Here is a 14,570-nt window from a genome sequence, read left to right as displayed (position 1 = left end):
AACTTAAAAGTATTACATTCTGATGATGTGACCATAAATCTTGTAACTTCACATTTTTACTTTAGTACTCCTTGCATTTCTTAATTCTTTAATTCCCTCCAGGTCAAGAATTAATAATTAATTCAAAGAGCCACAATTGCTAACAATTGTTTAAATAAATTTAAAAGAAGAATGTCTGACCCTTGAGGTACAATTGTTAATTTTAATTAAAATTAACATTTTGTGATCTAAGGTAAATAAAGGTTACTGTACTCTTTTGCTTCAAGAATATATTAACTCTTCTATCTAACCTTAGAAATCAGTAAATGTCTAAGCTGCCAAGCAAATGATTGGCAGCATGTGAAAAAATTGTAATGAATGTGAGCTTTTTATTCATTTTAACATATAGCCTGAATGAATTCTGAAGCACTCTATGCCCAAAATGGTTGTGACCACAAACTGCTACCTTGACAGAGCAATGCCATCTATGCTGTAGACATCGCCTCAGGAAAAGCTTCATGGACCTTGAACAGAGTGAAGTCTTCAAAGCTGGTATTTTATTGCAACATAAAAATAACCATAGGAAAAAGTATATTGGTTTCAGGAGCCAATCCTCAAAAAAAAGGATATGGTTATTCACATGCCTTATAGGAATGGTAAGCCCTACTAATATGAAGATAAAAATAAAGAGATAATTAATACTTTCTCACATTATGAGCAGAGCAGCCAAATTCTTCATGGACAATTACAGTAGTACAGATAAAGTGGCATACACAGAATTTTACTGACCTTTTAAAAATATGTCTGTGCTGCATGTTTTCTCAGTAGATACCAAACACAAAATTAGACTGCTGCCAGAGATGACTTGTCTGAAATTGTGTTTTGTCTGTATTTTTTAAAACACAGTATTTAATTCACATTAGCTATCTCTTTTAAAATCCTTGAGGACAATACATCTCAAGTCAAGATCAACAATGCTGGTAATAGAAACATAAATTTACCTTGTTAACCAACTATCTTAGCCTTCTCCATTCAGATTTTGTAAATAATGCATCTGACTTTAAAATGCTGCTGCTAAATCATTTCTCTTGGGGCAGAAGAATCACCATTAAAAATACAGACTTAATTTCTGAAAAATATATGATAACTATTTTACCAATTTTAAGAGGTACCTAGAGAAGTGCATTGAAATTTCCAGCTCAGTCACGTTGTAAATCTCTGTAATATGTGAGTGAACTCTTATAACAAAAATGCCTCTTAAGACAGTGGCATTTAAAGAGAATGAGAATGGGAGATGAAAAAAATCTACTATGACCAGGTCTGGAAATCTTGACATAAAAATAAAATCATTGTGTAAAAAGAACTGAAGTCAAAAGTATGCTTAGGCAAAGCTTGATGCTAGGTTTGTGTCAATACACAGGACTGGACCACAACTTGAACCAGATAAGCTTGTTATGCAAATGCTGTTAGCCATCAGGAAGGAGGTAGATAATGAAATTATTCAAAAGCTAACCACTCATCACAAGGGTGACAGAAACATCAGGCAAGGTCCTAACATATGAATAAAAGGCAGTATGGAATTTATACAACCACAGCTTTTAATTTATCATAACTAAGCTGTCACAAGGTAGGCATCAACAAATGCATAACTAATGCATATAAATGAGCCAATTAGCAGTAATGGCTAAAAGGTTTGCAATTGTATGATTCAATGTTTCATCTTTTAATTTTTTCTAGAAATGTAACTCTAAGCCTCCAAAAAAACATTATGTAACCTCTGCATCATAACAATTTTACTAACATGCCCGAGAATGAGGCAGCGTCACAGAGAATTCAATTTCAATGCTCTCTTAAAGGTAGCTGTAAAACCAGCCTATTTATTACAATTGTTGCATTTCTTCAGGTTAAGAGACTGCATGTGAGCATAAGTCTAACTTCATTGTACAGACTGCTGTAAGAATGACAAGCAAGACTTGAGAACCTGTAGCTGTTGCTGGTGAGAGGAGGTAATTAAGCATAAGTAATTAAAAATCGATTTGATTAAAAAAATACCATTTGAAGATATCAAAAAGCCCAAAGGAAAAGTATAGTCATGAAATACTAATGTCTGACTTCTATTCTGAAGAGTACATGCTGAACTAAAAGACTAAACAAATGTTAAGAAATACTAAACTTAGTTATTCCCATCGTCCTTAAGCTTAGTAGAGCTTCCTTCTCTTAACCAAAAAGGTTAAAAAGAAGATATCAAGAAATGCTTAAGATTAATGCACAATGCTTCTGAGAAAGGAATGTAAACTTATTTACCAGGTACACTGAATCTCTAAAGCAAATGTGGAATATAACCTACCAGTGCTAGAGAACCCCAGAATTTAGGTTACAGTCCATAAACATAGTACTATAAAAACAGTGTCTAAAACAGAATGGAATTCATCCACCACACAGAGACTTCTATAATTAAACAGTGATTTTGCCATATCCCAATGTACACTACTGTGCAAACAGGGACATGCGTTATGGAGAAACAGAGCTTAGGTCAATATGCTTTAGAGCAATGTATTTCTACTGTCTACGTTGGAAGACATTCTTAATTACATTGCAGTAATGATCATAGAATCATAGAATGGTTTGGGTTGGAAAGGACTTTAAAGATTACCAAGATCCAGTCCCCTTGCATGGGCCTGGACAACTCCCACTAGGCCAGGTTGCACAAGACCTCACTCATCCAAATGGCCTTGAACACTGTCTTCCTCTGTAGGCCAACATTACAGCCCTACCACACCTTCCTGCCTGATTGAGGATCAGCATATTCAATAAGAATATTTTTCATAAAACATGCATTATTCTATTTTTAACTTCTAAAAGGAAAGACGCTACTTACTACACCACAATTAAAAAAGGTATATGGTAGGGATATTGTACTCCTCAGTTAACTTGATATGCTAAGGAAACAAACAGATTCAAAAAGCAGACATACATATTTTCAAGCCTATTTCAGAAAGTCTGTACTGAAGAGAGCATGCAAAGTATTTTGTTATTTGAACACTGTACATTTCCCATGGGTTTGATATTATTCCCCATGTTACATGGTTTAGGCTGTAATAGATCGCAATGAAATCCTGAACAACCCTAAAAATTGCTCATAAAAAGTTGCTGTTAAGATTTTTGCTGTCAAATACTAAACTGTTTTCTTAGCTTCACTGTAAAATGAAGAAGCAAAGCAAAAGCATATTTTGGTTCAGTGACAGGTGCATCCATGAAATTGGTACCATCTAGGTAGCATAGTACACTCTTGGTACAACTGCTGCTCAGCTACTTACATTGGGTACACAGCTTATTGAATATTGGTAGAATGGAAAAAGGCAGCTATTTTCTTTCTTGCCTTTCAAGTTCTTATTTTAAATTGCCCCACAGTTATTTTCCATAACCCTTTTCTCTCTCTGATGAAAAATTTCACTGCAAAACCATCAAGGAAATCAGGTATATTTCTAAAACTGTCCCAGGTCAAAGCCAAGAAAAAGATCAGCCAGGGAGTTCAGAGAAGCTGTGAAGAAAATTACATGAGAAGATCAAACTATGCTGCATAACTTTCAAAAAGTGAAAACTGAAATTTAAAACCTGCAAAAGCAACAACTCCACAAAACAAATTTTTTTTCAGATCGACATACATAGGCCTTGCCAAATAAGTTGTTTTTAAAAGAAAATAAAACTCACTGTGAAATGAAATGGTTGAATCCTCTGCACCATTTTTCAGGATGTAGCAAAGTAGGAGGAGGATTTCTGAAAAAAAAAAAAAAAATAAAAAATTGGAGGGTAAGAATGTTACTGTTTACTGGAATTATCTCAGTCAACAAAGCTGACAGTGAGTCCACTAGGGAGAAAATTATCATTGAGAAAGTAATGCTCAAATTATCTGTGCTTCCCCTTCAGATGCCTGCTAGGTTTTTCTTGCTTCTGTTTATTTGCTGAGAGTTTTCTTCTTTTCAGGTCCTTCTCCTTTTATGTCAATATCATTGAAATAGGTAGTATAGCTCACAGTGCATTTTTCTTTCAGATCAGCCTGCCTCTGGAAGGATTAACTGAAACTGAAGCATTTACTTAGTCATCACACCATTTTAGCCTTTTTCATCAGATCAGTGACAATAACCAAAACTTTTTAAAGCATGGGTATCTTCATGATAAGAACTACCAAACTGTCAACACTCTGAAGGATTTTAAGTCCAGTTTTCAATCTGTATTCAGTTTGGATGACATGGTAAACTTTAAACCTATTAAAAATAGATGTTATTTAAAAAGTGACATTTAATAAACAGTATTTTACATTACATAGTTTTACATTACATAGTTATTCTAGTTTCACAAGAATAAACTTTTAGTCTCTGATGGGTTCCATGTTAGTTGGTAAATAATTACTTTCCTTTCTGACTGCTTCTCTTACAGTTATACTACATAAACATACAGAGCAATGCCCATAGGTCATATTAAGAGGTCCAGATTTTATGTGGCTAGAATTTAAGTTGAGCAGTGTATAGCAGAAAGTGTTCACATATCATGTATTGTATTATATTCCAGAGGTTTCTTCTGCAACTTAAAATTCAGTAAGTTCACTAAGTTAAGTATATCTAACTTTTTAAGATTAAACTTTTGCTTTATTAAAACTGGATGACTTGGTTTTACTGCATTTGACAGCTCACTGCAGAACGTCACATGTGGTCCCACTGGTAGGGAAAATACCCTCAGTAATATTCTCAACCATACAATGAATGACTTTGTTTCTAGCAAGGCCATGTTCCACAGCACGACACTGCTTGGAAACATCTCACAAAATAAAAAGACAAACAGCATAAACAACATACATCAGTGCTGATCTGCTTAATAGTCTTGAATTTTTCATGCAAATTCATTCAAAAAGTAGTTCTATTTGACAATTACCTTTGAAAATTCAGCAAAATGTTAAAAAAAATGAAGTAGAATGTGGCATTGTAATAGATGGAATATTTTGTTCAGCTATATCTATTCAAAACAAAGACATTCATCTCATTTCAATTCAGGGTGATGCTTTTTGAGATAAATATGTTAGTACTTCTTTCTTTTGCTACAGAAGACTTGGGCAACACAATTTTCTTCATGGAGAGAAGAAATTCAGAATGTTTGAGATGTGCATCATTTATCAAATTTATCATTAGGGAAAATATAATTGGTTATTTTCAATGACAATAATGTTTCAGGCTTGTTTTTCATTTACGAGGCTCATATGTTCATGCACATCACAGAATGTGATTTTTCACAAGCAAATAAACCCCACAGAACTATTTTTAGATATGGTCTCAGAAAAAAAAAAAAAGCCCTGTATCAAGGAAAGGTGAACTTTAAAAACATCTTTTTCTAAAACAAAAATGGTTATTGCTTCACCTATCCCACACGCATGAACGCTGCCACCAGCTTTACGGTACAGCCGGATGGGGTCAGTACATGTTTTTAGTCTTTATTTTGCAGGAACAGTATTTCCACCTGACAATTTGGATTCTGGTAAGACCAACTTCATTGTGCTGTGAAGTACAGCGTATTACTTTTCAGAAATACACCAGCTCTGTCTCTGAATACTTGCTGAGAAATTCTGAATTCCACTGCAAAGTAGTTTGCTTTTTCAGAAGCTCGGTTACTCTTCATGAAATGTGTAGTTTTGTCTTTTCTGTTTGCACTGGTTTTAAAGTCTTCCCCTGGTGGTAACAAGAGTGCTAACAAAAAGCATATGGTTTGGAGGATCTATTAATTATCTCACAAGAAACTTTTTGACAAAAGATGCAGAGATACTTACATTAGTTGTAAATGTCATGATGGAAACAGGTGGGATTTCATCATAAAAGAAGAGACCAGTAGAGCACATCTCCTTCAATAAATATGTTTAGTTATTTGTGAATTGATGATAAATGGAGAAAGAAAAGTTTTTAGCAACACAGAATATTTTGTCCAACAAGTTACTAAGCTACTAAGCTCTCCCTGACAGCTAGTCTCAGAGGTGGCTGAACATGCCATTTACCAAATCAACATGACTAAGGGATCTGTAACTCCACAGATGGTTTCTTGAGCTTGAAACTTTTGTATTTGTTGACAGAAAATACTATTCTTAGTATCTTAGTTATTCTTAGCGCCTTTGTATAAAAAGCATAGAACTAGTAATAGTCCTTTGTACTTCAGTCAGTAAACTGATGATTCAGGTACCCCATCTATAAAATTGAGCTGCTCAACGCCACCATAATTTTAATACATTAGCATCTATAAAGTATACTTGTTTCCCTTGATGAAAAATGTTACGTAAATACAAACTACAAAGCCATCTCATTCTTCTGTGACATCATGTCCGAAAGGATTTCAAGTAAGATGCATAAGAAGGTTAGTTTCCACATTAACCTAAGACACCACAAACTGTTTCATGGTATGAACAGAAAACAACATTGCTTCCATGGCACCTCCAGAGATGGATTTCTGTAGTAAGGACTCAAACTCAAATTCTAAGATAACTCAAAAAGCCAGATATGCAAGGGTAAGTCACTTTAAGCTTTTCTGTTAGCACAGTGTCTTTGCAGTTTGAATTAATAATCCATTAAGATAGATATCTGCAACTCACATCCTGCAGTCCATATCACATTAAAGGGAAAGGGTAAAACAACTCATATACATTATCAGATGCTAAACCAGAGAGAAACAACAATTTTCTCACCACTTCAGTTGGTCAATAAGATCAAGGATCAAACTAAAGTCATTGCTGATTCAAGACTACACTACATCTATCACATGGTGTTCTATGGCTCTTGTATACTTGCATCAGCCAACATCACTGCTTTTCACTGACATCTGGCTATTTCTGCAATACTCATAACATATTCATAGAAAAATTAAAAAGCTTCCTCTTGTTAACTTGCTGACACATCTTATTCTACTCCTTTCATATAAAATCAGGATGTTCTGCATGCAAACTTTAAATCTTCTTTGCCACATACATAAAAAGCTAAAGGACAATAGTGTTATTTTCTACTGTAAATGATGGAAAATGTGAGAAGTAGATGTGAATATTATTGCAGAAAGGGGGTATAATTTGGCTTGTCTTTTGAAAATGTCCTTTTTTGATGCAAGATAACTAATCAACCATTAACTTTCCAACATTGTGTCTTTTTTCCTTTAGTTCCTTCTATAATTCCTAATTAGTCACAGAACTACATGCTCTATTTCCTAAGGCACATGCACTGCTCTTGTGAGTTTTTCTAAACTTCTGTTCAGTGCTTTCCATGGCCATACTGACACTATTTTTCACTGGAAGTTTTGCTTCAGTGAGGACTGCATGACAGCTTGCACAAGACACTCCCTGCAAGAGCACAATGTTTCTCAGAACATGACAAAACTCCCAAACAAGAACTGCTGCTGAATTCTGAATGACACACACAGACATGTGCTGGAAATATTATCATCCATTGAACTTTATGTGCTCCCTTCATTCACCTTGCCTCCAAAGTCACAGCTGGTAAATCAAAATCAGTCATTTTACCACAATAGGGCCAATGATGCAGCTCAGCGAGCACCATTTGTCCTTTACATGAAGCTGTGAAGCTAATTACAGATCACAGATAGCAGATATTTGTTGGCTACAAGAAAAGAGATCCTTTTATCTTACAATAATTCTATGACAAGTTTTTAAAACTTGAAAGTGCATGTACTGTTTTTAAAACTATTTCAGTAACATGGCTGTGTATTTTATAAGCAGAAATCAAGACAGGGCCTCCAATGACCAAACTGCATCACCAGCCTACCACATTGTTTCTAATGAGAAATTAGCAGATGAAGATCCAACACCTGTCACCATGAACGGGCTCTGGCAATCACAGCTCCATACACACACGTTGTGAATTATTTTTCTTGCAGACTGAAGAGATGATAGGTCTGCTGACAGTTTTCTAGGTTTATACATAAACTGTTTTTACATTAAATTAAACAATTCAATCACGGCTCAAAAAACTAAGTGAAACAAAAAACAGTCAACCATGCATAATAATGAGATTTCTGTACAAAATACTACATATAACAATTTTTTTTAAAGATTTATGAATAGTTGACATTAATAATTGATAAATTCTTATACAAGTTTAATGTCATGAACTATGGGTAATCCACCAAAACCAACCAGGCAATTCTTGACAGGGATCAGAGGATTTCCTAGTACACTCAGTTTGTGGCCCATTCAAACCAGTATGAGGTTCCACTGATCTGAATGAAAAACTTAGGTCCTAAACACTTTCCCAAGCATCTGTGTCCAATTAAATGCTACTCAAGTTTGACTTTCAGCCATAAATTTCATCAAAGTCAACTCAGTAGGAAGTGGGGTACTTTACTGATCTGTGAAGTTATAGAAAATGCAGAGTTTAGGCTCCTGCAGGAGTGGAGAATTAGCACAAAAACCTCTGTGCATACAGAGGGAGGTAGACCTTTGAAGCTGCTTTTCAGGTCAGTGGAAAGCTGCCATCAGTCTAAAAGCTGCCACATGAAGCCTTCATGGTTGGGAACCACAGTAGCACACCGACTCAAGAAACCAGAAGATCAGAAATAATACAGGATCTACAACAAAACAGGAAACGATGTCAGCAGCTTGGGAACTGGGCAAAACACCTCAAGGTCTAATGCAAATGTCTGCCCACCCAGTTCATCTAGGGGGGCTCCAAAGGCAATTGAACATCCTTTCCTGAAAACACCTAGAATTGTGAAAGTCATGACTATAGTGGACACCCATTTCCCTCAAGCCTTCTTAGCCAGAGAAGGGATAGCCACGGGATAGGCATTCCCATGCCTGTCCAGCCTACAAGACATGAACACACTTAAGAGCCCGGGCTGAATTCAACAGCAGATGATAAATTCATACTGAGTTGAAAGTTAAACAGACCAATATAACTAAGAGACTGTAGGATCCTAATTACTTAAAAGGGTCAAGGATATCACTTAACTTCTTAAGCTTTTTTTGTAACACAGGGTCCTTATCTAGCAAAATACAAATTGGATATGTTTTCACTCTTTCTCAGGAAGGAATGATGGCTACATGTCTTGTAAAACAAAAATACACATTTGCCACCTTTTACTTGTGATTTTACATGACAATCTATTTTGCTGTCAGTAAACTTAGAAGATTGACAGTGAGATATGAGCTCAGCTGCTGAACAAATGCAAATCCATAAATGAACAAAATATCAACTGTGTCTTTAAAACACACTTAAATCAAGATTTATTCACAAGTCTCCAGCTTGGAATATTTAATCAACCAGCATGATAATGAGCAAAAAGAAATGGTAAAAGGTAGTCAGTTCCCAAATTATGCACAAATCTCCTTTTGATTTTCAACATTCCTTTTATGCATCGGCAAAAGAAAAGTGCTTCAGGAAGACTATAAAGAGGCTGTCATCAGAAGCCTTCCTTCATGTGAACAATCCTGTGTTTCAAAATGATATATATCTGATAAATCAAAAGTCACCTTTAAAATAATGAGTACAGGCAGAAATAACGTGCTAAGCACATTAAATTATTTTGAAGGTCAAATAATAACCTTCAGAAAATGTATTAAAACATATCTCAATTATATACTTTTTTAGTTCACACAGAACAAAAATGAATGAAAAAGTATTGAAAAGTGTTCTGCTTGGGAACATCTGGATTATCTTTGACTTTTTCCCTTGAACATAACTTTTCACAGGCCACTGGTTTCAGTCATACTTGGCAGCTGCAGGGTTTCATTAGCCTTTTGCAGGACTTGACAAGACATCATTTATTTCTGCCATTTATGCTTCTGTTTTCAGTTTCTGTTTCTGCCTTCACTGAGATAGAAACAAGTATTCTACTTCAGAAATATTTTTCGGTGGAGGTTAGAACATGCAGCTTTGCATTCCAGTGGTCAAGCTTAAAAACAAATACTTAGCATAACTGAATTATTATCTAACTTATTCACAGAAGTTTCAGAGAGCTTCAGAGGCACTAGTAAATTAAGAGCAGTTGAAACAGAGGAAGCAGTAGTATGGATTTTTACTTATAACCAATTCATATCTTTACTGCAATGTAGTATTTTGATTTTCTATTAAAACCATTGCTCTGTGAATTGGCAAAGCAGGAGACTGTCAGTTGCCAGGAAAATAAAAATATGACAGTAATACTTCCATGCCTGACTGAAATACATATGGTGTTGTCTAGACACTACACTGCTGCATCTGGAATATTAAAATACTGCAAATACACCGTATATTGGTGGAGTTGTATAGGAAAGGAATTATCTGTTAAAACCCAGAAGTGAAAATCCAACAGATAAATTTCTGAGGGTGAGTCCTGAATAGGGCAATGTTTCCATCTCCCACTGCAGGTCAGCCAGTTTAAGAGGCCTGAGTAGGCCACCAGCCTGAAGACACTGCCCAGCGGAGCAGATCCACACCTGGAAAATTAAAGTTGGCTCATCAAGAGGAAGACGTATGGGGATACCACAATCTGCTTCTTTTAAGAGGTGGAAGAAGACTGCCAGAGGAGAAAGAATTAGGCAATTTGGAATGACAGAGAACCTGGTGCCAGACCATGTACAGCAGCAAAGGCCATGTTATACCACAGTCAGTCTGCCAACAGCCTTCACATTGTCCAGAACACAGAAGATAACACAGGGTACCTGTGATTCTCCAACCGGCTGATACATGGTTTTGAGGGACCTTCATTCCATCAAGAGTAATTTTTTTTCACTGCAGTACTCCCATGAAATGGGGAACATACTTCTCAGAATCACAGAAAAGGTTTTGACACTTTTACTTCATCTTTACCTTCCTTTCTTTGTCTAATTTAGCTCTTATTTTCAAAGAGGAAGACACATGCTTATCCTTCTGTTTTACCAAGGGGAGCCTCTTCTTATTCTACTAAGAGGCCCTACAGAATACAAACAAACCCAACAGTAACTCCATAAAATAAGTTAACTACCAGCTGGTACTGAACTTGGAAATCAATTACTATGTTGATAAAAGCAAGGTCTTAACTCTGCATTTTCAACAGGAAACAACATTATTACTCAGACCTTACTTACTGCTTTCAGTTTAATCTTGTTCATAGCTTTGTAAGAACTGATGCTGTTCTGATAGGCCCCCCAGTCTGGCTCAGAAATGAATACTTATAGAAAGAATACATTAGTTAATGGTGGCATATTTCCAATGGATCATTAGGAGGATCACTATAAAAATTCTGAAGTAATAGACTGAATAAATGCTGAAGCATAAAGAAAAGAACAAGATGTGTAAAAGCACCATTTTTTTAAAAAAGGAATTAACGTTTAAGGTAATACGCCTTCTGAGCATGAGGACTGTGTGAAATGGAATCTATTCATTCCCTCTCCTATTCCATCTAATAAGCTTTATTTTAAAACACTTGAATTTTGCCTGCTCTCAAAAAAATTGTATGATTTAGGAATCCCTGTAGATTGTAAGTGGAGAGAGGACTCAAACACAGTATGATAAACATTAAGAATTCATTCATTGTAAAAGAAGTCCCTTTGCTGAAATTGAAATAAATTCTTTCTTATGCAGAACTGAATGATGATAATAGCAGGAAGTTCATAACCCAAGAAGTTTGTAAGACACTAACTTAAAACTCATCCATCTCTTGAAACAATTGGGCAGACTGGGGAAAATACCCTTGGAAAAATATTGACTTACATAACCTAGGGAGTCTGGGAAAAGATGAAAGTAGTTACAATATATTTAAGGCAAGAAACGCTAAAGATGCAAGTAATGTATAATAAAGCAATTACTTAGCAATGGGAGAAAAAATAAAAAACCTACAAAGCTGGAACATTAGAACATCAAGGAACAGGTAAAAATCAAGAGGAATTTTTTTTTAATGCAAGATTTAACAAACACCTCATCTTGAATATTCCAGAATAAGCTTTGCAACAAAGACTCTCCTGGATGACGACGAGTTGAAAGGAGCAATAGTTAATGACACACAAAGGACAAAGAAATGTTATGAATGTAGAAGTCAATATCTTGGAATAAGGAAAGACAATGCAGTTGTATCTTCCCTGATTTTTCTGGAGTGTAGTGTTCTGACACAGCTCTACTGAGATCCTTCCAAGTGACCCAAGTTAGATTTTCCTCAAATGGAGCTCTCAAAGAGCATCTACTGTATGCTTGAGTTCGGTGGGCACTATCTGCATCTGTGGAGTCTTTCAGAAAGTCATAATAGGTTCTGCAGGACTTGAATATCCAATTCAAGGAACAATTAAATTTAAAAAAATACAGGGAAAAAAAAACCCAAAACATTAAAAAAAAAACAAAAACCAACAGCAAAAAAACCCAACCAAAACTTGAAAATTAGCTGAGAAGTAAAATATACTTACACAGGCAAAAAAACCCAAACAAGCAAACCCAAAAGAGTATAATATGGAATATAATTCTTCCTTCCTTCCTTAATTTTCTCTCAGTAAATAATTATAGAGAACTGTGAGGTGAATATATATATGTTGACATAACATGAGCACTCAATTTTAAGTAACACACTGAATGTCTAAACATAGAAAAAAATTACACTTCCATCAAGTCAAATCTTTGTTTTTGTTCCAATGTAAGATGTTTTCTGTTCTTTTTGTTTCCCTAGACAGTTCAAGCAGATGCTGCCTGTAAAAGTCTGGCATGTTTGCATGCTGGCAACAGATCATGGATCATCAACTTTCCCAATGAAGCTATCCAATTGTAATTCAGAACATCTTTACCAAGCATTTGTTCTAATATGTGAACAGGCTGATAAGAGGGAATCTGATGTAATCTATAGTGTTATACTGTGAATGAAGAAACCTGTAAGTTAGATTTTGGCTAATTTGACCAAACAGAACTGCACAAAGCCAAAGCACTTTAGTCAGTCAAGTAGAAAGATGAAAGATACTACTACTATTTCTTTTTCCTAATATTCTCATAGACTGTGGCACTGGATGCCAAGCCACAGATGCCAGCTCTCAGGAGAGAAGAAAACTTCCCTTCCCCTGCCCACACAAGCTACTGAAGCAAGGTTTATACAGAAAAAAGTGCTCCTTCTCCAAAAACACTAGAGAAGTTTTTGATGTTGTGCCTGGGAGTTTTTATTGGCCTCGCAACAGTGGTGGAAACTTGCATCTCCTGGAGGAACTCTTGGGAGAAGGTACAACACAAATGTAATCTAAATGGCCTTTCATTATCATAAAATAAAACCACTGAAATCATTATTAGCTCCCTGAACACTGCACTTATGAAAATTTATAACCTATGCCTACTCCAATAAATATTTCTTTTAAAAAATTATGAATTTTAACTTACAATTACACTTATGATAGAAAAGAAATAAAAGACAGTAATTGTTAATAGTAAATGTATATATATGCCTAATGTATTATTACCACACTAATCATGAGTAATGACTAAATATAGTGCAGAGAATTTTAACATTAATCAAGCTGGTAACTATAACAAGCAAATCAATACATTTCAAAGCACAGCTCCTTTTCACCAAATATGTTTGTAAATAGGGTGACTACTTGCTATTGCATATTTCTGGAACTATTTCCGAGGGCAAAGCACATAAGCGTTTGATGACTTTCTATCACAAAAATACAATAACAAAGGCACATTCATTACAATCCTAAGGTTAATTACAATCTTGCCAGAATGTGACTAGTATCTAAAAAGTTGCTCATTCTTTTTCTTCTGTTTCTAATAGTCAGTGAATTAATTCCTTTTTACAAATACAAACATCAATATTGTATTTCTGAGAGAGGCATCTATTTTTCAATTACATCCCATGAAAGTCTCTGGCTTTATCCTGTCTGCAATACCAAACTATTTGAAGGGATTATATTTTTTAATGCAAAAATCTAATTCAATTTACTTGGGTCAATTTATTATAAGTGATGGGGACTACTGAACTCCAATGTTAACCATAGGCTATAAAGTATCTTCTGGAACCCCAGAGGGCTAGTGGCTGGAAGTGCAGTTTCACTTCTTTGGGACTGCACTCCAAACAAGACCAAAATTTTATTATTTTCAAATGTCAAGTTCTAACGCATATCTATAAGGCATATGTACAGCCAGCTGCCAGCAAAACAATAGCCCTACAAAATAATAAGCTGAATGTGCAATAGCTCCACAGAACACAAGTCTGTATTTGGTGTGTGCAGCAACTTAAGGGTAAAGATGGATGCAAAAAAAAAGTGTTTGACAAAGTAGACATCACAGGTGAAATACACAAGTTTTAGGAATGCAAAGTTATACATGCATTTCTAACTTTCCAGCTGATGTGGCTTTAACCTGACACAGTGTTCCAGACAAATAAGAGCTACTTTTCTGTAGCTCCTCCTTTTTACCTCAGGGAATGATGGATAGAGATTATCACAATTTCACAGTAAAATACCTCTCTAAAACTGAGCCACACATAGATGAGAGACTGTGCAGTTTACACATCTTCCTAGTCAGCATTATGTCTCCATATAACTTTCCTGATGCAGATCAGTTATGAAGAGGACTACAGATTTTTCCACCATGGAACAAGGCCTTAACTCAAATGTTACATTC

At 35.4% G+C, this 14,570-nt stretch overlaps 1 protein-coding gene across 1 annotated transcript in view; it reads right to left on the bottom strand.

Moving 5' to 3' along the window:
• Positions 1 to 14,570, bottom strand: part of MYO3B (myosin IIIB) — a 183,681-nt gene that overhangs the window by 115,510 nt on the left and 53,601 nt on the right. The window contains exon 9 of the mRNA XM_030454152.1: positions 3,691 to 3,756. Coding sequence (XP_030310012.1) covers positions 3,691 to 3,756 — 66 coding nt within the window. The remainder of the gene's footprint in view (positions 1 to 3,690; positions 3,757 to 14,570) is intronic.

The sequence above is a fragment of the Calypte anna genome, chromosome 7 (assembly GCF_003957555.1).
Source record: "Calypte anna isolate BGI_N300 chromosome 7, bCalAnn1_v1.p, whole genome shotgun sequence".
Taxonomy (NCBI): domain Eukaryota; kingdom Metazoa; phylum Chordata; class Aves; order Apodiformes; family Trochilidae; genus Calypte; species Calypte anna.
The sequence above is the reverse complement of the archived record's forward strand: the minus strand, read 5'-3'. Positions and strand labels throughout refer to the sequence as shown.